At 37.2% G+C, this 23,442-nt stretch overlaps 1 protein-coding gene across 1 annotated transcript in view; it reads left to right on the plus strand.

The window, feature by feature from the left end:
* Positions 1–23,442, plus strand: part of RYR2 (ryanodine receptor 2) — a 754,458-nt gene that overhangs the window by 442,791 nt on the left and 288,225 nt on the right. The window contains exons 25-26 of the mRNA XM_056113587.1: positions 2,739–2,822; positions 21,169–21,328. Of these exons, the coding sequence (XP_055969562.1) occupies positions 2,739–2,822; positions 21,169–21,328 (244 nt within the window). The remainder of the gene's footprint in view (positions 1–2,738; positions 2,823–21,168; positions 21,329–23,442) is intronic.

Below are 23,442 nucleotides of genomic sequence, written 5' to 3' on the forward strand. Positions count from 1 at the left end.
GACTAATGGGATGTTATTGGCTCCCGATTGAGCAAATCAATGAACAACGGGATGACAGTGATACAGTGATATAAAGATTTGGAAACTTAGACATATTTATCTAACAATAAGGTAAAGGTAAGGTAAAGGCCCTCCCGTTGATCGTCGATTTGCTCGAGCGGGCCCAGTAACTCTCCATTGGAGACTTTATTGTTACTGTGTTTGGCATATCGAATACTCTCAGTAGCTTGCCGGGCTCTCGGAGAGGGGCGGAGGAATCGAACTCGGGTCGGCCATGTTGGCCACGTGTAAGGCAAACGCCCTACCCGTTGTGCTATCGCTCCAGCCTTTTATACATTTGTCACATCTCCACTGGAGTTGAAATGACCTTAGAAATTCCCTGACTCAAAAAGGAGGTGCAATAGTAACATTCTCTTGAGATAGGAGAAGCCATTCATTATTATTGGCATTAGAGCCATTTTCTCTTTGTAGAGCATTTTAAAAATTGAACTCTAAATATGAATTAGAAGGGTATTCATTGGGAAATCAACAAAATATCATTCAGAAGAGCAAGAAATACAGGCTATTTAGCAAATGAACAGATGGGGCAGACGTCATGGGCATGTTAGTGGTAGCCAGGTGAGGTGAGTGGGTACATCAACACTTGTGTAAGCACATCAGTATAGTATAAAGAATTAAAATAAATACTACTACTACTACTACTACTACTACTACTACTAAAATGTATAGCTATTGGATAGTTATGTGACTTAAATTGCAAGGTTTCTGCTTTATGAATGTAGAACTCTGGGTTCAATCTGCAACAATGCTATGCATAACCTATTTATTGCTCAAGATCAGACAATTGATCTTGTTGGAAAAAGCATGTGAAATAGTCAATAACATGTAAAACTAATTGGTATATAAAGTGTCTCGAACTCAGCATTTTGAAAGTATTTTTTAATGTATATACCTATGACCGCTCTGTCTAACGTTCATTGATTTAAAGAAGGCCTTTGATTATGTTGAGATGGAAGTGGTCATTGAAGCCCTAGCTAATCAGAGCGAACAAACTCAATACATCAGGATCCTCCGTGAGCTGTATTACAGATTCACTACCAGTATCTCACCATTCTACAAAGAAATAATCATCCATGTCAAGAGAGGGGTTCGGAAGGGTGATACCATTTCACCAAAACTCTTCAGTGCCACCCTCGAGAACATTATGCAATGACTGGAATGGGAAGGAATGGGAGTGAAGATAGATGGTCGGCAACTACACCATCTCCTCTTTGCTGATGACATCGTTCTAGTAACACCAAACATCAGCCGAGCAGCACAAATGCTGGCCAACTTGGACCGTGAGTGTGGAAAGGTCGGATTACAACTGAATCTCACAAAGACAATGTTCATGAGAAACAGTCTTGTTCCTGATATTCCATTCACTCTCAACGGAACCACAATCTCCGAATGCAACAATTATATATACCTAGGTCAAGAAATCAACATGATGAATGCATGGCACCTGAGTTACACAGGAGGAAGAGAGCGGCTTGGAATGCCTTCAAGAGTGTTGAAGAAATAACTAAGAGGACAAAGAACCTCCGACTCCGAGCATATCTCTTCGATTCCACTGTTCTTCTTGCATTAACATATGCCTCAGAGACCTGAGCCCTATGAAAATAGGATGAGAATGCTATTCGGGTCTCTCAAAGAAGAATCAAAAGAGCTATGCTTGGAGTATCATGCTTCACTCAAATGAGAGATAGAATCCAGAGTTCCGATCTCTGTCAATGCTCAAGTATCAGGGACGCTGTCTCATTTGCCAAGGCATCAAAAATCAGATGGGCTGGATACGTAATGAGGTGTAGAGACAACCGCTGGAGTAGAGCCATTACTGACTGGATTCCACCGGACGTCAAAAGATCGCGTGGACGCCCACCTGCAAGATGGTCAGACTTCTTCATCAAGACCCTGAATGATTGGTTTGAGGCTCTACATGTTCCTAGAACGAGCAGATGCCATTGGGCTACGCTGGCACACAACAGGGATGAATGGAGACGTTACTGGCACCCGCTCGAGTAAATCGATGAGTAATGGGGTATCAAGTGATCAAGTGATACCTATGACCTAATAATTCTGTGCTGAGAAATGTATCCTTCATGTGAAGGATGAAGTATGTTTACTAAATATCTGAGGTTCTTTATTGTTTGTTAAAAGACCACAAATATAGAATTGCATAAAGACACCATTACGCTGCTAGTTAATAAAAACCTTCAAAACTGTTAAAAATTGTATCAATTTTACATGAAAGGGCAGCATGTCAGTTTTATTTAAAAGTTATATTATCAATATAGTAGATTGCAGAGAACTGTCTCTGTATCCCCATTATGTAAAGAAAACAGTATGAACATAAAAATATGCATCATTGTGTGCATAAACTTTAGCTGGATCTTCAAGAATTGGTTGCAATCAGTGCCTTTTGGGAAGGAGGAAACATTGTAGAAGTTTCAATTTGGGGGAGAGGGGGAGAGATGGGGATAATATTTTTAAACATATTCCTTCATTACATTTCAGTTTTCAATGTCTTGCTCATTACTCAAAAGAAATTATAAGCAAATGTTTTCTTTTGCTTTAGAAACATAAGACTTTTGCTTTCAGGAAAAATCAGTAAATGATCTTATATCCAAATCTATTTTGTTGGGTTCTTTTGAACAAAGGAACAGATTTTGCAGCTTACCTTTGATTTTGTTTTCTAGGACCTTGCTGGCATTAGGATGCCATGTGGGTATATCAGATGAACATGCTGAAGAAAGAGTGAAAAAAATGAAGCTACCCAAGAAGTAAGTTGATAATCTCACCAATATCAAATAGTATATACATTGATTTAGTGTTTTCAGAAAACTCTTGACTGTGGCCTATGATTTTTAGTGTAGTTACTCAAGCTATACAATTCAGATTCAAATTTAACTAAGGATTACTTCAAGACTATGATATGGACAAAGTTTCTGTAGCATCATCTAGGAAAGAAACAAAGCTCAGAAAATATTTATCAATATATTACAAATTATATATGTTGTATATATAAGAAAACTATGATTTTCTGCATTAAAACAGAAATATATTTATTCTTTTCATTTCCTTCTTAAACTATGTTTTAAGATGAGTGATAAAGTGCAAATCATGCCTCATTTGCCTTAAAATGAAAAGTGAGAGAAGTAAATGCGATAGTAGTGGTTTTGCCTTCTTTGCAAAATCTACCTCTAAATTTATCCAGATAAAACTTTAGATATTTTTATGACATGAGGATGTTGGTATCAAAATGATTATAAATGATCAAAGGGAATCACAGCAACCAAGAAAAAAAGATAAAATAGTAATAGTTATAAAATTAAAAAATGTTTCAGGGGCAGGGATATGCCACCAGTGATTGAATGGATGTCTTGCCTATAAAATGCCCTGGGCTTGTTCCCCAAATCACATGGCTCCCCCATACCACCTGGAGTAGCAGCCAGAGAAATATAAATGAAGAAATAAACACACATGTATATAAAGAAATGAATATACATATACAAACATGCACATATATATGCATAACTATATTGTAATGTTTGGCATAGTTCTTAAAAGCTATTAACATAAACACTTCATCATATGTTTAAAACATAAGAAAGGATAAGCAGAACACTCCCCATAAAACTGATGTATTCTAGATTTTAAAAGGGTATTTCTTATAATAATTTCGGAATATTTTCAGGGAAGATGCAAAGTTCTGTAGGACAATAAAAATAAAGACCTTAGTGAATGCTATCAAATAATATCAAACACTTAGTCACTGATTACAGACCTGAGAATATCACATAAGGGGAAAAGTGATTTGAGGGGAATAATGAGGTATATTGTGAGTAGCAGGGGAATATGGTAGAGAAACTTGGATGGTGAGGTGAGAAACAGTACACAGAAAAACCATAAACACTAACATTATTGTATAAATGTGGCCCAAACTATAATTATACACACACACATTAAAAAAATTCATATTCAAAGAAAAATCTTGGTACAGAGCTCTAAATTTGAAGGAGTTAAATCGATAAAATATATATACACACATGTTCCAAAAAATTCTGATTCTACCAAATAATTTTAAAACCATTTTTATTGAGGTCTATCTGTCTGTCTGCCTGTTCTCATGTTGTTCATCGATTTGCTCGAGCAGGCCCAGTAACATCTCCATTGTGAGACTTGTTGTTACTGTGTTTGGCATATTGAATACATCACAGGTAGCTTGCCAGACTTTGCCGTGCAGGCGAGATTCTCTTGGTACCTTGCTGGGCTCTCTAAGAGAGGCAGAGGAATTGAACCCAGCTTGGCTGGGCCGGCTACACGCAAGGCAAACGTACTACCACTGTACATCAATTTATGAGTATCAATGATTGTACAGTTTAGGACTGCAATGTTACCATGCTGGGCTCACCACAGTATGTCTCCATCACAGTCCACTGAGTTCATTTAACTTACTCCCCCTATACCTTAGTAATCTCAATTCTGTGGTCAGAGTCTGAGGGGTTGTTTTAATTGAACATTGTCCTTAGCTTGCTTTCTTTTGATTTCCACATCAGTGATCTAACGATGTATTTCTTATCTATTAGATTACTTCATAACCCCTCTACAGAGATTTTTTATTTTTTTTAATTATTTTTTTATTAGTGAAACACCATGTGGTACAGTTTTAGACTTACAATTTTTTTGTGCTTGTGTTTCAGTTATACAATGATTGAGTACCCATCCCTCCACCAGGGCCCATTCTCCACCTCCAGTGCTCCCAGTATTGGTCCCACTCCCACCATCCCCCTCATCCCACCTCACCCCTGTGGCAGGGCATTCTGTTTTGTTTTCTCTCTCCTTTTGGGTGCTGTGGTTTGCAAAGAGGCATTGAGTGGCAGTTATGTTCGGTCCATAGTCTACTTTCAGCATGCATCTGTCATCCAGGGAGGGTCCTCCCAACACCCTTTATTGGGTGCTCCCTTCTCTATCTGAGCTGCCTTTTCTCCTAGCATGTGCAGCTGGCCTCCAAGCCATGGAGTGAACCTCCTGGTACTTATCTTGGCTATTCTCGGGTGTTAGTCTCCTAATTTTTACTTTATGAATGCAATCTTCCTGTGTCTGTCCCTCTCTTTTTGACTCATTCCACAGAGTTTTTTTTTAAAACCAGTTAATTCTGGGGCTGGAGCAACAGCACAACGAGCAGGGTGTTTGCCTTGCACGCAGTCGACACAGGTTCGATTTCTAGCATCCCATATGGTCCCCCAAGCACTGCCAGGAGTAATTCCTGAGTGCATGAGCAAGGAGTAACCCCTGTGCGTCTTCACATGTTACCAAAAATAAATAAATAAATAAATAAATAAAATAAAACCAGTTAATTCTAATGTATATATTTAATGGAAAACACCAAATGATGATCAGAAGTCTTTTGCAAAAACAAAATGATAATTTTGCTCTGTTAGACATTAAGACTTATGATAAAGCTTAGGTCATTAAGAAAGCATTATAATGGTGTAGGGAGGGAGGAAGGAAGGGAAGAAAGAGAGAAAGAGGGAGAAAGAAAGAGAGATCCCTAATCATGCCCACACCAAATACAAAGTCGACAAATGTCAAAGGTCTCATTAAAGGTTAGTAAGGCAATGTTGAACAACTCAGCCAATGGTTTTTATATAGTGGGTAGGGGAATAAAATTGCCTAATGGTACACAGAGACGTTTGCAAGATTACTTCAGAACCTAATTACGTGAAATAATATATTCTTGAAGACTGTAATATGGTGATGTGGGAAAGGTATTTTTCAATCATTGAAAGAACAAATCATAAAATCCCCTTCATTTTGTTTAAGTTTGTTAAAATATCAACTCCTTTGAGTTGTCTTCCCTAAGTATGCCTTTCACATGATATATATATATATATATATATATACATATACATATATACACACATATATACATATACATATATACACATATATAATACATGTATCTCACACCTTGCAATGCACAGGGGTTACTCCTGGCTCATGCACTCAGGAATTACTCCTGGCGGTGCTCGGGGGACCATATGGGATGCTGGGAATTGAACCCGGGTCAGCTGCATGCAAGGAAAACACCCGGCTGTGCTATCACTCCAGCCCCCACATGATATATTTTTAAATTGTACTTCTACTTTTGATATGATTTTTGTTTATCTTTTTTCTTGTCTCATAAATTGTAGATGTACTCAGTAAGGGTGCCTTCTTTGCTACGATGTTCCCAATTTGTAAAATACCTTGCAACTAATGTAAGGCTTTCTTCCTTTCTTCTTGTTCCCCTTTCAAATCAGTGAATTAGACACCCATACATGGGAAGAACTCTGTTTTGAAGGTTTGGGAACTCTTTAACTCTCTTCAAATGACTCAAGAGGAATCTGCCTCCATGAAGACTATCTGTGATAACCCTTCAAAAGTTCTGAGAAAGTGGGAAGCCAGTGAAAAAGAAAGGATCAGGCTATAGTAATTTTCCAGCAAGAATGTGATAAGTGTTGGGAGATAGTAGAGCTTAAGGCTTGGCTGTGGTAGACCCTGTTCCATCCCAGGCACCCACCAATGGTTCCACAAACTATTCCAGGAGTGATTGCCAAAGAAATTGCAGAAGTAAACAAAGAATACAATATATTCATTAGGAAACATGCAATGAGAGGGGACTTTTGGATAGGAAAGTTAAGGGGCAGCGTCAGTGGTGGAAGGAAGCATTCAACTGTGCGGAGGAGTTGGTGCTGAAAGGTGGTAAATTGTTTTGTATGAAACCTTACATATAAAAAAGAGCCTTTTGTAGAAGCAGACTCATGTGCAACTGGTGGGGCTGGGTATTCAAGTTCCTGTTGCCGCTGTGTGTTGAACTGAACTCCATCCAGCAAACTGGAAGGAAGCAGACTGCAAAAATTGCCTGCTTTCAGTGAACAGGGAAGATACCACAAACTTGTGCTATAGCGCCACCTTCTGGAAGACAAGAGAGGCTTTCTATCAACCAGCCTGATGAATTGTCGCAGTTAACGTATAGCATTTAGTTAGCTTCTGCTAAAACCAGTGCAAAACCAGAAATGCATAGCTACATGAAATATTTTTAAAAGAAATTTATTTTGTCAATATACCATCACAAAAGTTATGATTCTCTAGGAACTGAGTTCAAGGTCAGTGAGATATTGTAAGATGATGTAAGTAAAGTAAGATGATGAATTAAAAATATATGTTATGCTGAATTTAGCAGGCTACCAGGAAACTCATAAAACAATCTCGTGAAATTAGGCATGAAAGTACTGAACAGAAAGGGATTGTATTGGGTAGGTTAAATATTTACTTAAATGAGCAAAATAGAAATACTGATGAGAAATTAAACAAGTTGACTGCCATAAGAAATTTGCTGGTACATAGAGGAACCTGGAAAAAGTATGCTGAGTGAAGTTAGTCAGAGGGCTAGAGACAGGCACAAAATGATCTCTCTCATGTGCAGGACTGAAGGAAACATAATGGTGGGATAATGAATACCCAAATACAGTGGAGACAGAGGACATGAGAACTGATATCCAGTGAGAAACATCACTTGAGGGGCTGGGGGATAAGTCAGGAAGGGGAGTAACATCTACAGATCAATGGTGGAGGGAAGCATTCAATGGGAAGAGAAGGTGGTGCAGAAAGTGTTATATAAAACCCTATCAGCAACAGTACCGTAAAGCACAGTGCAATATATGTGTATATATATATAATATGACATATATGTGTCATCTAATATATATGTCATATTATATTATATATGGCCATATATATATTATGAAGTGAACTGGTGGGAGGGAGCCAAAGCTTGTCGGATGGGGAACTTGGAGGAGGGAAGTGAACACTGGTGAAGGATTGGTGTTATAACATTGTATAACCTGAAGAATTTGTGCTTTCATGACTATTTTAAAAATTATGATAAAAAATAAATGATTTGGAGAATGCAGTAGGTGGAAAGCTGGGTAGGTGGCTCACGTGGTAGAATGCACACTGGTCTTTGTGAGTGAGGCCCTGAGTTTGACACCCAGAATCACATGACTCCCAAGTTCCACCTGATGAGACTTGAGAGGTCCTTGAGCACCACTGTATGGCCTCTGTTTTAAAGAAAAATCTTTTAAAATGCGAGTTGGGAAGGAAAATTGCATTATAGGAATATTCTAGGCTATCAGTTGATTTTGTAGCAGTAAAGGTAGGCCATAAAGAGTGGAATTACATTCACAGTGATGAATTAAAAATAAAACTTGGTCTGACAAAGCTGACAAAGTAATTCTTTAGACATGGAGAAGAAATAATAGCTTCCCCAGGTTTATAAAAGAAAAAATGCTGAGGGAGTTCACTACCATTACCTCTCTGGCAAGAATCGCTGAGATAGGAAGCAGAAATGAAAGATGCTAATCAGAAGGATGATGACTTATGAAAGCAGAAAACTGGTGAAGATGAAGAATGGTCACATCTAGGGAATTGTAACTCTTAATCAGGATGCATTGTTAACCACTCAAATATAGTATAAAAGTTAAAAGGTAGTGAAATTAACTGACTCCTATAAAATTAGTAAATACACAGGAGTGAAATTGGTACTGTAATAATATTGACAATAAAAAGAGGAAAAATTAAAGTTGATACCTATATAACATTTTCTAAGATAGATTACCATACATCTATGGTAATGAATTGTTTTATCTGCAAGATATTTCATGTCGTTTAAAATGTAACCACAAAGTAAAAAGCTATATTAGATCCACAAAAGTAAAGGAAAGCAGCATATCACTACACACACCATTTGGAAAGGAGACAGGGTAAGGTCATTAGAGAAAGTCATTCTGGGGTTCGAAGCTCTACTTTGTAATACCAAAGCAAAGATCTAATGTCGGATTAAAGGAAGACCAGACAGAGTCCAGCTAAATTTTCGGGAAAAGGAAACCAGTTTCCTTTACCCTTTGTATAGGTGAATACCAAATAGATTCTAAGTCAAGATGTCCTTGCTTTTCCTCCTAGATCATACCCAAGACAGTGGCTTTATCCCAGAATTTCTCACACACAAACTCTATTGTAACACTGCATCAATGCAATCAATAAAATAGCATCGCTATATGCTTACACGTGGATATTTACTTTAAGTGGACCAAGTGCACCAATCAAAAGGCACAGAGTGGCAGAATGTATCATAAAATAAGAATCATAGAGCCTTCTAATTAGACCCATTTCAAATTTAAGTATATATATGTTCTCAAAGTTATAAAACTAGATGCTGTATTCTGTATGAAATTAAGCAAACTTAAGTATTCATTTTTTTCCTGATGCATAAAAATTCTTCAAGGATTTTTATGGAATGTGTTAATTTTTATAGTTCTCTTCTCCCTTCATACCTTTGGCACCTTCTCTTACTCCTTTCAGAACGAATAAGTAACTAAAACAACAACTAGGGTAGAAGTGATAGTACAGCAAGTAGGGTATTTGCCTTATACATGGCCGACATGGATTCGATCCCTGGCATCCCATATGGTCCCCTGAGTACCACCAGAATTTTCTCCTGAGTGCAGAACCAGGAGTAAAACCTGAGTACTGCTTGGTGTGATCTCAAACAGACAAGCAAACAGACAAGAAAAAAAAAGCCAAAAACCAACTCCCCCAAAATATAGACAACTAAATACACCATCATCTATTTAAAAATTGATCCCCATTCACCCATTATGTAACAGCAAATATTTGATTCTATGCATAGTTTGATAAATACAAAATCCAATTAATCTAGGGACAAAGAAAAAGTACAATATAAAAGATACACACCCTTTGAGCTTCTTCATTTCTAGTATAATAGGTAAATGAAAAATTGTAAAACCCTGTAGACCACTGCCTTACACACTATACTTTCCCTTTGACCCTTAAAGAGAAAATGTTTCTTTGGTGTTTTTGGTTCAATCACAGTACAGAACTGAAATCTATTTTCTTTTTATAATACAAGTGGGAATCTTTAGTCATGGTGCAAGGTGAAGGGCAGTGGGTGGAAAATTACTAAGGGAAATCTCAAGGATAAGATGATTCTGGGAAAATGAGCTCTAGAGGAAAGTAGATCAGGTAATAAGATACCTGGATGCAGCGTTTTAGCTTCTAAAGCTGCACTGAACAGGACAAGGGTAGTGATTGAGTTTAAAGTTCCTAAGAATAAGGACTCAAGAGGTGGAGTGGAAGAGGGAGTATAGGAACACTGGTGGAGGGAAATTGACACTGGTGGTGGGATTGGTGTTGAAATATCATATGCCTAAAGCTCAACTGTCAATAACTTTGTAAAATATCTATCTATATCTATCTATCTATCTATCTATCTATCTATCTATCTATCTATCTATCTATCTATCGGGACTGGAGCAATAGCCCAGCAGGTAGGGTGTTTGCCTTGCAGGCGGCCAACCTGGCTGACCCAGGTTCGATTCTTCCACCCATCTCGTGGAGCCCGGCAAGCTACCAAGAGTATCTCGCCGCATGGCAAAGCCTGGCAAGCTACCCAATGGAAACATTACTGGTCCTGTTCGAGCAAATCAATGAACAATGGGAGGACAGTGCAGTGCAGTGCTACTCATACATATATTGTATATTTGAATATGACAAGAGGAGTCTGGTTGTTTGATCAAAGGAGAACAACTTTATCTAATGTCTTTATCTTTCCTAAAATCTTATGAAAACCATGTTTTTCAAACTTGTCTCTTAATCATCATTTTGAGTGCTTTAAGTAATTATTTCTTAGTTCATTCTTGCCTTTGTAGGGAATGCGAAAACTAGATAATGCCTTGTTAGTAACTAGGCATTAATATGTTTGTGGGATGGAGCAATAGCACAGTGGGTAGGGCACTTGCCTTGCACGTGGCCGACCCGGGTTGATTCCTCTGTCCCTCTTGGAGAGCCTGGCAAGCTACCAAGAGTATCCTGCCTGCATGGCAGAGCCTGGCAAGCTCCCCATGGCATATTTGATATGCCAAAAAACAGTTCAACAAGTCTCACAATGGAGACATTTCTGGTGCTCACTCGAGCAAATCGATGAAGAAAGGGAGGACAGTACTGCAGTGCTACAGTATGGTGGTGGAGGTAAGAAAAGTTGCCTATTGCCCTGCATTATTTGCTACCACATTTATTTTCCCGGTCCAGTGCTACAAGAGAGGTTGTTTGTGAAATTCTGGGATGAAACCATTGTCTTGGGTATAACCTAGGAAGAAAGACAAGTTCACCTTGACCTTGAATCTATTTCGCATCCACCTTTGACAAGGAACAAAGGAGCTGGTTTTCTGATCTCTTTTAGAAAAAAAATCCCTAAAACTGAAGAAACCAGAGTCTTATCTGTTCTTCTTTTATTCCCAAGACATTAGGTCTTTGCTTTGAATTCGAAAATAGAATTTCAAACCCCAGAGTGATTTTCTCTGAAAACCTTTGTCCCCAAGGTGAATTGTTAAAGGATATTAAAATTTTTCAAAATGGTAAAAAGGATTTTGTTCTGTCTTAGTTCTCTTTTTAAATGACTTTTTGCTCAAGAAGTTATAGAAACCGAATGGTTCTGTTTCAAGAGATCTGTTGGGTAAAGGCAAGTCTTAGAGTGAAAGGAATTCGTTTAAAGACTTGTATGTGGGTTAAAAACAGGATAGGGCACATTATTATGTCAGATATTTACTTAAAAGTAAAACATAATTGGGCTGGAGAGATAGTACAGCAGTAGCACAGTGGTTAGGGTGTTTGCCTTGCATGTGGCCGACCCAGGTTCGATTCCCAGCATCCCATCTGGTCTTCCTGAGCACCATCAGGAGTAACTCCTGAATGCAAAGCCAGGAGTAACCCCTGTGCATCGCCAGATGTGACCCAAAAAAGTGAAAAAAAAATGTAAAACATAATTAAGGATGTCAAATAAGTATATTCCTTTTTCCCCATCTAATTTCTATGGTGCAATCCATTTTTTTTTGTTCTGTTTTCTGGACAAGAATTTTACATATTTCTATAACCGTTTTTTGGAAAATACGTCAGTTCCATGTTCATTCTCAGTAGCTGTGCTTCCGGCAGATCTTGTTTTTAATATCTCTAGTGTGCAGTCATCTGAGATTTTCCCATTTGTTCAAGGTACTTAAAGGGCTGATTAGAACCTGAAATTTACAGCTAACGTGCACTGAACTTGGACATAATCTTTTCATGTTTACTGCACATCTCTCAACAACAAAATGACTTGCAAGCTTCATTTAACTTGATTCATACAAAACAAGTAAATTTGAAAGGTGTGAAAAACTAGAACAAAAGGAAAAGCTTTGCTGCTTGCTGTTCTCATATCCTGTCATATTTTCTTTTGTTTCATCACTTGAATTGACCCTTTGCTAATTTAATATTACCTTTTTCCCCATAAAGCCTTCTTTAGCATATTTGCTTAGAAAAACTGTGGGTCAGTTGGAAGGAAGAAAGTACAAAACTGAATTGTTACTTAGTGTTAAGATGTAAGTGGGGATATGTGCTATCAATTTTTATTTACATTTTTGGTAATTGATATAAGTAAAGCCAATATTTTTTCAACTTTTTTTTTCTTATTCAGAAAAAAAATCCTTTTTTTTTTTTTTTTGCTTTTTGGGTCACACCCAGCAATGCTCAGGGGTTCCTCCTGACTCTGCACTCAGGAATTACTCCTGGTAGTGGTTGGGGCACCATATGGGATACTGGGAATTGAACCCTGGTCGGCTGCATGCAAGGCAAATGCTCTACCCACTGTGCTATTGCTCCAGCCCCAAGTATACCTATTTTTAAAAGGCTCCTAAAATCCAGAAGTTTATGCAATTCATTAACATCATAATTTAATTTTTTATGAGCTAGTATGTTAAATAAACCTAAGAAATAAGAATTGGATGAATTCTGATACTTTGATATGTAAACATATGCTTTTAAAAATTGTTGCATTACCATGAATTACAAAGTTACAAAGTTATTTACGATTGGGTTTCAGCTGTACAATGTTCCAGCACCAATTCCTTCACTAGTGTTTCCTTACTTCTACCAGTATCCCCAGTTTCCCTCCCACTCTCCACTCTGCTTCTATGGTACAGTTGTTTGCAATACTGTTAGTGAAACATTTATAACACTTTATGTAGTTTGCTTGAAGAATTGTTTTCCAATCTTTAAGTCTGTGTTTTCTCTCACTGTTCAAGTATGTTTCTTGCAGGCAAGCAGAAGAATGTTCGATTTGGTTTTCTAATCCATCTTACATTCAATTTTATGATCAATCCTGTCTCTCTTAATTGGTGCATTAGACTGTTGACATTAAGAGACATTGTTGACATGGAGTTTTGTGTAATCTTTCTGTAGAAGTTTGGCTGTTTATGAGATTTATATCTTAAAGTAACCTATTTAGTTCTTGTAAAAATTGTTTCAAGTCTATAAAGTTCTTAAGCTGTTTATTCATGAAGTTCTGCATTGTTTCTTCAAATCTGAATGAGAGTCTAGCTGCATATTCTTGGTGAGATTCATTTCATGGATGTGTGTTTTTATTTTATTTGATTATAGCCTACTATTTTCTTTAGGTCTACAGGGTTTTGTTTAATAACACTGCTAAAGATAGATACTCCTTTGTATGGAATTTCCTTCTTTAATCTTAATGATGTTAGTATTTTATCTCTGTTACTTTTATCATTCTGATTAGTGTAGCACTGTAGCATTGTAGCACGATGATCCCATTGTTCATCCATTTGCTGGAGCGGGCCCAGTAACCAGTAACGATTCCATTTTGAGACTTGTTGTTACTGTGTTTGGCTGTGATTAGTGTAAGTTTCCAAAATAAAATGCAGGGGCACAGGAGGGATGAGGAACAAGAGCATTCAGTGGCCCAGAGCACCTACCCAGGCCATCTCACAGTGACAGATGGACAGAGGACCTAGAAAATGGAGAAACTAGGCCTGGGCCCAGGCTGGTTGGTAGTCAGTTTATTTCTCTCTCCTCCCCAGCTAGTTCGATCTCTCCACTTAGGGCACAGTTGTAGTTGTAGTTCCAATCATCATAGTTCCATCATCCTAGCTAGTCTCCTAGTAGACCTCAAAATCCTCTCCCTCGTTACATTTTCTTCCTCATCTTGTCGTATTCTCATGGTCCTCTACTTCCAGTCATCATCATCATCTAGACCTCAAGGTCCCAAAGTCTCAGTTCTCATCCTCTTAGTTATCATCTTCTAGTTCCTTTCTTTCCCTTTACAGTAGAGTCATATAGAAATCATTAAGGGTGTGATACACGTAGGTGGGGTTGAACATTGTCATAACAACAAATAGAGGTAAAGCCACTCCTTTAAGAGATTAACTCAAGCACAAAATCTCATCTGAGGGTTTAGCACTCCAGATTTCTAGGAGATCCACTCAAGGGTGAGATTCCATCCAGGTGTATTGCTTTCTTGTTTCCTCAGCTAGTAATTCATTTAAACAATCATAATAAATTTACTCCTTATAATATTTCTATTCATTTTATATGAACACAGTAAGAGATAATTTAAGCTTAGAGGTTGGCTCTTCCTGGGAACATCTCACTATTTATTCCAGACCATAGTCCTTAGGCCAGGATAGTCTATCCTAACCCCAACAGGGTACTTATTCAGTTAATTCTTTTTTGGGTCATGGCAAAGTTTGTCCCATAACCATGCTCTTGAATCTTATTATACATATGGCACTTAGCTTGTCTTTTTTAATGCCAGGGTAGCTTATAGCTTGTCCTGGGTCCATCCAGTCCCTTTGTTGGTACCCTCCTTTTGGAGTGCACAGAACTAAGGGCAACTGAGGCTTAAGTCAAGTAAATATGGATACCCAGCAGTAAATATTAGTCTAGAGTCAACTCCCATGTTACAAAGCATAGCATGAACTGTTTTCCTGTGTCTAAAGAAAAAGGACATTGCTAAATAAACCGTGCAAATGACATAAAGGAAAGAGAAAGGCAATATAAGATTATTAGTGCTTGATGGAACTGGGTGTGCCTCAGGGGCACTGTTGTGGGAGTAGCTCAATAAACCTCAAGCTTCTTGCTAGAGGAGCAAAGACAACCCACTATTATCCAACAGATTAAGATTTTCCTGGAGTATTTTTATTTTGTTCTCTTTTAGCTGATACCCTCCAGTCCTCTTGGTTCTGCGTGTGTGCACTCTTTAGCTCTGAGAATTTCAGCAAGGTATTTTTCACTGTTGTTTTTTCAGCTGGTTTGCCTTCCTGGCCCTCTGAGACACTGATAATTCTATGTCACTCCTCTCAAATGCATCCTAAAGTTCTCTTATCTGCTCTTCATTTATTTTTAGGCTTTTTCCTATTTTCTGCTATTGTCTGGAAGGCTTCTGCATCTCATCATCTAGCTCACTGATTCTTTCCTCTGCTACTGCTACTCTGCTGTTGAGGCATTCCAGTTTTTTGTTTTACCTACCAACATTTTTAGTTCAGTCATTTCTGCTTGTAACTTTATTTCTCAGATCATTAAGCATCCTGTGCATTTTCTGTATAAAGTCATTTTTTTGAGACATTGTATAGCTGATCATGACTGGTTGAGTCTTCAGGACTATCTTTGCTCACTGTACGGCTTCCCCGTGCTTATGGGATGAGTCTTTCTTGTTCACTGCCCACATCTCTCCCACTGCCAGAAGGTATATGAAAGAATGCATTGAGTGGTAATCTCTTCTTCCTTGTCAATGTTACTCTCTTCCAATTTGTTGATATTGTGTAATTGTGTTGAGCTTCTTGTGCTGGTTCAAGGAATGCATCCTTTGTCCTGAATTTACTGCTAGTTGATGGGGCCAAGAACTTGCTTCTTCAGTTTCTATTCCTCTTAGTTGTTCACAGGAAGTCTCGGAAGACATGTGCAGAGGCTGCCTACTTGGGAAAACCTAATATATGAAAATACTAAATCTTGTTTAATTCCATGTAGATCTTCATAAACTAAATTTCAAAGATGATTGCTGTCATAGATATTTATGTATTAAATAAGGGAGGTAAAAACTATTCCAATTAAACACATAGATTGAAGAAGAAAAAAATATTGACTGATTTTGGTAGAACTGCCCTAAGTAAGCTCAAGAAGAATATAATAGATACATATATTTATAAAATGTACATATTTTATACTTATATAATTCGTGGCATTGTATTTCTTTTTTTCTACAGTTTGTGCTGGAGAATTCTACTGTCCAAATTTACTATAACAGTCATTTCTTTTTTCCTTTAAAATCTTTGGAAATCTTAAATTGCTTAGAATCATTTAGCAGTTTGTTAAAAATTTCAAGATTTATGTTAGTTACATTTTATTAGGGCTGGGGCGATAGCACAGCAGGTAGGGCATTTGCCTTGCAATCATCTTTAAAATCATCTTGCACACAGCCGACCTGGGTTTTATTACTCCGTTCCTCTCAGAGAGCCCGCAAGCTACCAAGAGTATCCCGCCTGCATGGCAGAGCCTAGCAAGCCCCCTGTGGCATATTCAATATGCCAAAAAACAGTAACAACAAGTCTCACAATGGAGACGTTACTGGTGCCTGCTTGAGCAAATCGATGAACAACAGATGGACAGCGCTACAGTGCTACATTTTATTAAGAAGTCATGTTCTTTTCAAGCAGAGTAGCTTGTAATAGCATTTAGTTTATCTTTATATAAATAATAATAAAATAAAATAGGCATTTGTAAAAGTGTTTGTATGCACTAAGCTAATTGGATATACTGATTTAATCAAACTTGGTTCATAAGTCATTGTCTATAGAACTAATTTATATGAGTAAGCATTTATTATTATAGCACATTTTAAAATGCTATAGGTTGGTATCTATCATTTATAAATATTTCTTTATATGTTTTTAATATACAAGATAATTTGAAGTACGGAAAAGTGGAAATAAGGTTGAGGTGAAAAGAGGTTAGTAAGTCAAATTTGAATGGGATTATTAGCTATTTAAAATAACCACTTTAAACTTCAAATCCTTTCCTGCTTAAAGTTACAAAAATAAGTTTATGTAGAATAAATTGCAGTCTACATCTAAAATTGAGTGTGAACTAACTATTATGCTTTCAAATCAATAAGTACAAATTGCATCTCCATGGTTTTTTATCATGATTGCAGATTAAATCAATTCTAGTGTATGTTCTATTAGAGAGAAAGAAATTTAGAAAATATAAAGAAATATTTAGGCTAACATTGCCCAACTCTACCATGTGGGCGGGTACCCACACTGCAGAGCCTGGCAAACTCCCCATTGTATTCTATATGCCAAAAACAGTAACAACAAGTTTCACAATTTGTTGTGAGACGTTACTGGTGCCCGGTTGAGAAAATTAATGAACAATGGGAGGACAGTGGTACAGTGCTAATATTGTCTAGCTTTATACAGTAATAGAACTGATCTATATGTTTTTATGCAAGGGTAGATATTCTTCCCACCCTATAGCTTTGAATTTATCCTGAGACTTTGCATAGGACAAAAACTTGTCTACTCTTTGAGTTTTTCTTGGTTTAGTGGAACAAAGACATTAACTTCAGGTGTTTTTGAAGAAGGTAAGAAAATTATATTTATTCCATGTTTACATAGATGTAGACATTTATATGTTCATGAATTCAAGAGTAAATGATACATACTGAGGGTTTTGTTTTTAACTAATGAATAAAATAAGAGTCTGGAATGTCAAGAGAAAGAGGGGTCTAATAAGTTGAGGAGAGAGTGACTTATATGACAAAACCAGAGGCATTACCCTGCCATAAATAGATAACATTCAAGAAAATGGTTAATTCTGGATATGATCTAATAACTCACTCACATGTCAAGATAACACATTTCTGAAGGGAACAGCATTTCTGAACATCTTTGGAAGGGCCTACTAGAAGTTCGAAACCCTATACTTGGTTGCTGGAGAAAGATCTTTGCTGATAATGAGCATCTTTCTCCAGAAGACAGCATAGGTGCTAATTAGTTGCACAGAAATTGTCTTATTTCTTTTCTGTGAGAGCAGAAAAAGGTCAGAGACACTAGGAAAGGAGAGAAGAAAGAGAATCATGTTATTGTACTACCTGTGTTGGCAAATTAGGGGGGAAAATCAAAAGAAGGGTGAGAGGACAGAGACTTAAAGCTGGGTTGGGTTAGTAACTCAGTGTTAGAGCCCATTCTTCACATATATGAGGCTCTAAGTTTGATTTGCAGGAAAAACAACAACAAGGAATCAATGCTTTGTTATTGTTTGTAAATCAGCTATCAACAAAAATTGACATATCGATGAATTTAATCATCCATTAATGATATTTGAAAAAATAGTCATTTTTCTTAAAGGGAATATTTTCCAAATGAGAATGTGTATACACTGTGCTTACAGTGTACAGTTTAGTCTATTGAAAATGTTAGAATTCTATAATAATATAGTTCGAATATCTAAAAAAAGCCTCATCTTTTTTATTTAAAATAAACTACACACAGAAAGTATTGTTACTCATCCAAAAATGCACAGTTTTTATTTAAAATAGAACAAAATTTCATGTCTATAAATTTAGCTTGTGAATGTAAATTGAATGGAATCAGGCAGTAATTATCCATAATTATTGCAATTGCTAGACCAATCAAATCAACTTAAACAAAACACAATATTTCTAAAGCTTTTGTCTATACATAGATCATTTATAAAATCAGAGCTGTCTTATACTGAACTAGGGTTAATTGAGGTAAATTTAACTTCATTTGAGATTAAAAATTATTTATTTCTGTTATGCATTGGTTCCTTCAACAAATTTTATTGAATGCCTAGCAAGTATTGGCAATGTTCTAGATTTGGAGGGTAGCTTTTGAGAAAGCAGTTAAAATCTCTGTAAAGCCCATCACAGTGACTTTACCTTATAATAATAATGTTAGCCATACTCTGGTCAAAATGGCATACTATTTTCTAAATTTTTTTTTCTTGTGTTCTGATCATTTTTTAAAGTTAACTACTCAGTAAAACTTTTCTTTGTACAAAGTGAGAATCATTGAAATGAAGATGCATGTATATCACTGTAGCACTGTCATCCTGTTGTTCATCGATTTGCTCAAGCGAGAGCTAGTAACGTCTCCATTTGTCCCTGTTGTGTGCTAGTGTACCTCAGTGGTGTTTGTTTGCTACAGGAACACGAAGTGAGACCCATTATTGTTACTGTTTTTGGCATATGGAATACACTACATGTAGCTTGCCAGGTTCTGCCATGCGGGTGGGATACCCTCAGTAGCTTGCTGGGCTCTCTGAGCGGGATAGAGGCTCAAGGAAAAACTGCTTTGCTCTCTTCTGGGAGCTTTGTTTTATAGTTTCTGGATCCGGGCCATTAATGGGATTACATGGCACTGAGGGCAGTTTATGGGTGTGACTGCCAAGCTACTGGAAAACTGGGAATCTGGGTGGAGGAGGCCCAGTCCCAATCTGAGCAGGCTTGGAGATCTCAGCCCTGGGTCCTGCATACCTGGGTTTCTCTGCCGGTTCCTTCATGGGTGAGGCTCGTCCAAGCATGTGGAAAGTGGCCTTCAGCATGGCTGTGGCTGGGTTCTGGAGGTTTTCGGCTGCCGGGGCTCTGCTCGGGGCAGGGAGGGAAACTCAACCTCTCTCCCCCTCTGAGGGGCCCTAGTGAAGAGAGCCTGACTCAGGGGCAGGAGATTTTGTATTAATCTGGTAAATAATTATTTAAAAAATAGATTAGAAGGATAAGATCTGCCAGGTATTATATTTAGTATAATGGCAATTGGAAAAATAGATCAGAAACAGATCTGGACCTCAATGCATGGTCAGTTAGAGGGAATGCATTTGTGTCAGGAGACTGAAGGAAAAAATGTTATAAAATCAGCTTTGTTCCTGTTTCTGTAATTATAAGTAGTGCAAAACAACTCATTCTATTCGTTTACCTGTGTGACACAGGAAAGTGCTTCTACTGAGCTAACATATGTGTATTGGAAGCTTTATATTTCCAATTTTTTCCCTCAAAGTATTAATACCAGTACATGTTTTAGTGGGCTGGAGCGATAGCACAGCAGTAGGGCGTTTGCCTTACAAGTGGCCAACATAGCAGACCCAAGTTCAATTCCTCCACCCCTCTCGGAGAGCCCGGCAAGCTATCGAGAGTATCTCGCCCGCACAGCAGAACTTGGCAAGCTACCCGTGATGTATTTGATATGCAAAACACAGTAACAACAAGTCTCACGATGGAGACGTTACTGGGCCCACTCGAGCAAATCAATGAACAATGGGAGGACCGACCAACATGTTTTAGTACCATCATATTTCACATCAGAATGTGAAAATAGTTTCTAATAAGATTTCCTAAAGTCTTGGCCATTAATAATTTTAGATGATTATATACTTTTCTAGCTTCTGTCTTATCTGTAGACTTCCTATTATGACAGAAGAAATAACAAATTGATGATAATTTTAAAATTCATTAAAATTTCCCTATAGAATGATGAAATTTTAGTTTCTTGAAAGTATACTCAGATTTCTGAAATAAATTTACATTTATATAATATTGAGAACTTTAAAAATGGGATCTTAATGAGAAAAGAAGTCCAATCCATCAAATATTTAAATTTTATACAAAAGCTTTATATTCTACACAGTGTTATGTTTCATATTATATACTAATATTCCAACTTCTAGGGACATAATGATAAATCTTTCTCAGCACTGAGAGCTTGGTATGTTGTCTTTTTATGTTAGCATAGAAATGAAAACAGAAAGATGATGTGGTATTTCCTTCTAACGAGTTATCAGGTTATGCAAATGAGTCCTAGGCTTGGTGACTGGTGTCTCATTTATAGTGATTACCACTGTAAGAATATTTGCATTTAAGGGAGTAATAGGGAATAAGAAACTTTAAATCCTACCTTTTGGGACTGGAGAAATAGTATTGTCAGTAGGGCACTTACCTCACACACTGCTGACTCAGGTTTATTTCCTGCATCCCACATGGTCCTCTCAGTACCATCAGGAGTAATTCCTGAGCTCAGAGCCAAGAGTAACACCTGAGCACCAGTGGTCATTGCCCCCAAATAAATAAAAACAAAACAAAAGATCTCAAACAATACAACAACAACAACAAAATCCCCAAACTTAGCTTTTGTGGAAATACTAATCATATATTTTTGCTTTGATTTGTAGTTACCAGCTGACAAGTGGATACAAGCCTGCACCAATGGATCTTAGTTTTGTCAAACTCACTCCATCTCAGGAAGCAATGGTGGACAAGTTGGCAGAAAATGCTCATAATGTATGGGCCCGGGATCGAATACGGCAGGGCTGGACTTATGGCATCCAACAGGTACAAGGGAATTAGCCCAACAATTCCTCTGCTTATATTTAACTTTGTAGGGAGTTAGCATAGTTTGTAATAGAAGATACTTAATAATTACTGTTTCAGAATTACTCTATATGTGTTAATGTACAGGTGTACTAGAGGACCAATTTCATGCTGGAGTCAAGAAGTGAGATGGTATAATTTTATGTGCTGTTATGATGTATAGAGTGAACATTATCATAAGAATGATTCATTATACAATGGTGTGACACTTCTTCATGTGAGGTTATATTTTAGGAAAAAACTTTTGAAATATGAGAAGATTTCTATAAAGCAATAAAAAAATAGGCATGCTATTCTTAAGTCAAAACTCAGCTGAATTTCAGAATTCAGATTTTTGGGGGCTTTTAGAATGGTAATTCATTGATGTATTTCATCTTAGATATCACCCTCAGCAGAGCAAGAGACTGTAAATTACCTTGTTCAGTACAATGTAGGCACAATAATACCAAGAGGGATAAATAGAGGCTATAAACAAACTTGCATTAATGCAGATCATTATTTTCCACCAAATGAGTTTAAACTTGTAAATACAAAGTTGCAGTGTTTTCTGGATTTCAGAAACATGCATCTCTATTAATGGTGACATTTGTGGTAGTTAAAAAACAGACCGAGGCAGGCTTCCAACCGTGGAGTAGTCTTGCGGCCCTTATCTCACGGTGATTCAATTAAAAAATAAAAAATAAAAAAAATAAAGGCAGGCTGAGTATTTATTGAGGCTGCATAGCGAAAGGGTTGAGAGTAAAATTCAGCCATGCTTCTAGGTGACAGTTTGGACATTGGATACTTATTTTCCTTGTCAACATTTTTTTTTTATTTTCATCATATACCACATCTGAGAAAGGCTTATGATAGTGCCAAACAAGTACTATGCAAAATATTGGCCATTGTTGTTAGATGTCAGTCATTATTCTTAGCGTTAGGTTTGGTTTGTTTTTTCATTAATTCTCACACAATTTTGTGACATATGAGTGATTTTTATTCTCAGTTTGCAAATGATATACAATGAGAGAGAAAAAAGTCCCTGACGTTACACAGCTAGTGGCTGAACTAGGTAGAAATTGAACATTTTGAGAGTCAAAAGTCTTCACGGAATATAACTTGATGAATTGTTTGTATGTTGCAATTTTCAGAGATACACATGAATTGTTACTTACACTGTAGTTCAGAATAAAGTTTAAATGTTAGTTTAAAGAATGTGTTTTCCCAATCCTTGAGTTCAGTTACTTTTGTCATTTGAGTAAAAAAAGAAATCTCAAATACCCTTGATTTAACTCATAGAATTTTTTGCATATTTACACTGAATGAAATGCATTGTAACTTATGAAAATGTCAACACTAAATAAGTTTACTCATTGTGTATATTTGCACATGTGCACTTGTGAACCTGAACTATCAAAGGAGGGCTCAGCTTGAAGATGACATGACTTCCAGGTTTCTCCGAAGTCCATTACTTTCTGTATGCAGTCTCTTCCTTCAAATGCCCTAGTTTATTCTCTTCATAGCAACACAAGATTCTGTCGACAAGCCAAAGGTCTCTCTCTGGAACCAATTCACCATTACCTCTCCCTTCTCCTATGCCAAACCCTCCTGCACTTTCCTTACTGATAAAACATGATAAACCCAGAGCATGGTTTGATGTTTATTGGGGTGATACTTGTCTTTACTTTTTAATTATCTTCTTTGTTAACATTGTAAACTCCTTAAGAACAGGAGTTTGCTTGAATTACTTCCCCTCTCTCCCACCAGCAGAGTTGATGTTAAACATTATTTGTGCAAGAAATCCCAGGCAGACTCCTTTTCAACAGTCCGATTCCCAGGAAATCATTTCTGCACAGTAAAATGTTGATAGAGAGGGATAGTACGAGGTTTCTAGAAGTAGTGTTGGCAGTGCTTCTTTTTTTAAATATACTGATTGTGTACATAGGGTATCTTTGGGATGTCTCCCTGACATACAACCCAAATAATTTTGACTCCAGGTGACAGTTGGTGTTCATCCATTCAGAATGAGGCGTTTAGTACAAATTTGCCAGAGATATGGGGGAAATAAAAGGATGAACTGGTTTTCCTTGCTGTTT

The sequence above is a fragment of the Sorex fumeus genome, unplaced genomic scaffold, assembly GCF_029834395.1.
Source record: "Sorex fumeus unplaced genomic scaffold, SorFum_2.1 ptg000021l, whole genome shotgun sequence".
Lineage (NCBI taxonomy): Eukaryota > Metazoa > Chordata > Mammalia > Eulipotyphla > Soricidae > Sorex > Sorex fumeus.